General features: G+C 38.5%; 1 protein-coding gene across 1 annotated transcript; it reads left to right on the forward strand.

Moving 5' to 3' along the window:
- Positions 1-779: 779 nt before the first annotated feature.
- On the forward strand, positions 780-1,564 carry LOC124890206 (B3 domain-containing protein REM16-like; the record flags this gene model as incomplete). The annotated part of the gene is made up of 1 exon (XM_047402013.1): positions 780-1,564. A coding segment is annotated over one exon (459 nt), but the record flags the coding sequence as incomplete, so codon positions are not given.
- Between the last annotated feature and the right edge of the window lie 13 nt (positions 1,565-1,577).

Here is a 1,577-nt window from a genome sequence, read left to right on the forward strand (position 1 = left end):
TTGATTTCGCATATGGTTATTGAACTATAGTTATTATCTGACTTTCTCAAATAATAATTATTAAATGAATGACCATATAACAAATCAATTCCCCTACAATATGGTAACACTATCCACCAAGGTTTGAAAATATGAAAAGGAATCACCTAACGTAATGAGTTGCCTCCCCTGAAATTTAAATGTGAAACATCATGGTTTACGTGTCAATTGTTGCTTTCTGCATCATTACGAGGAAAATAATTTGTTATGCCTATAGTTGTTTAAATGTCCCATTCTATCTTGGGTTGTTGTAACAATAGTATTGTTTTAGTGTTACTATATGTTAGTTCGATTCCTTGTTCATAGTGATTTTCACTATAAACGGCAGCCTGGTGCACTAAGCTGCCGCTCTGCGCGGTGTTCCCTTCCCCACCACAAGGGTCAATTGTACTCAGCCTTACCTTGCATTTTTGTCATGGGCAGTTTCCAAGACTTGAACCTGTGACCTACCGGTCACATGGCAGCAACTTTACCAGTTACTCCAAGGCTCCCCTTCAGTGATTTTCACTATCCGGGAAAAAGATATTCCAAGTACAAATCTTAACCTTTACTCTGTGTGTGTGTTGTTGCAGACTAGAAAACTTTCAAAGTTTCAATTTGCTCCTTTTGATTTATTTGGATTCCATCTTAGCTAGTTTATTTTACACCAAACGTGAATCTTAACAAGAAATGATGAAATTGTAGGCCATTCCCAAAAAATTTGCCAACAATCTGAGAGAAAAGCTAGGAGATTCTGTTAGTTGACAGGACCTAGTGGTGCAACTTGGAATGTCAGACTGACTCTAATTGGAGATGCATTATTCCGCAAAGATGGGTGGAAAGAATTCATGGACGCCCATTCCCTAGAGGAAGATGACTTGTTAATATTCAAGTATAATGGATCGTCGAGGTTTGATGTTTTGGTGTTTGATAGGCAGAGCTTGTGCGAGAAAGAAGCTTCATGTTTCGTCAAAACATGTGAGCACACTGATGTTGCAAGTAGAAGCAGGACAAAGAGGCATACACCTAGAGAATATTCTTCACGCGATGTGTTTGAGGCCTCTCCAACAAAGAAACCTAAGCTTGCAGCAACTCCAACATCAGAGGACAGTAGTAAATCTTTTTCACATGATGAGTATGAGCCCCCAGCAAAAAAGAAAACACTTACATCGACTTCAACATCTGCGGACACTAATGAATCTTCTTCACATAATGAGTGAGAGCCCCCAACAGAAAAGAAAACTACGCTTGCTTCGACTTCAACATCTAGAACACGGAGTGCTCGAGCTAATGCCAAGTTGCGGTCCTAGGGGAATCAAATGTTTGTGTCATTTGGTGTTTTCGATAGTTTAGTAGATGCTTTTTGACCAGGGTATTTCTGGTAATTTGAAGTTCAAATTCCGTTAGTGTGCTGTATGTCCACAGAAAAGCCTCAGTTTTTGCCTGAATTATATATCTTTTAAGAAACTGAGTATGCTACAGTTTGCTTAAAAATTTAAAAAATTGGAAAACTTGACTGTTAAGAACATCTGACATCGAAAAAATGTGACCAAATAGGT

Source organism: Capsicum annuum, unplaced genomic scaffold, assembly GCF_002878395.1.
Source record: "Capsicum annuum cultivar UCD-10X-F1 unplaced genomic scaffold, UCD10Xv1.1 ctg13399, whole genome shotgun sequence".
Taxonomy (NCBI): Eukaryota; Viridiplantae; Streptophyta; class Magnoliopsida; order Solanales; family Solanaceae; genus Capsicum; species Capsicum annuum.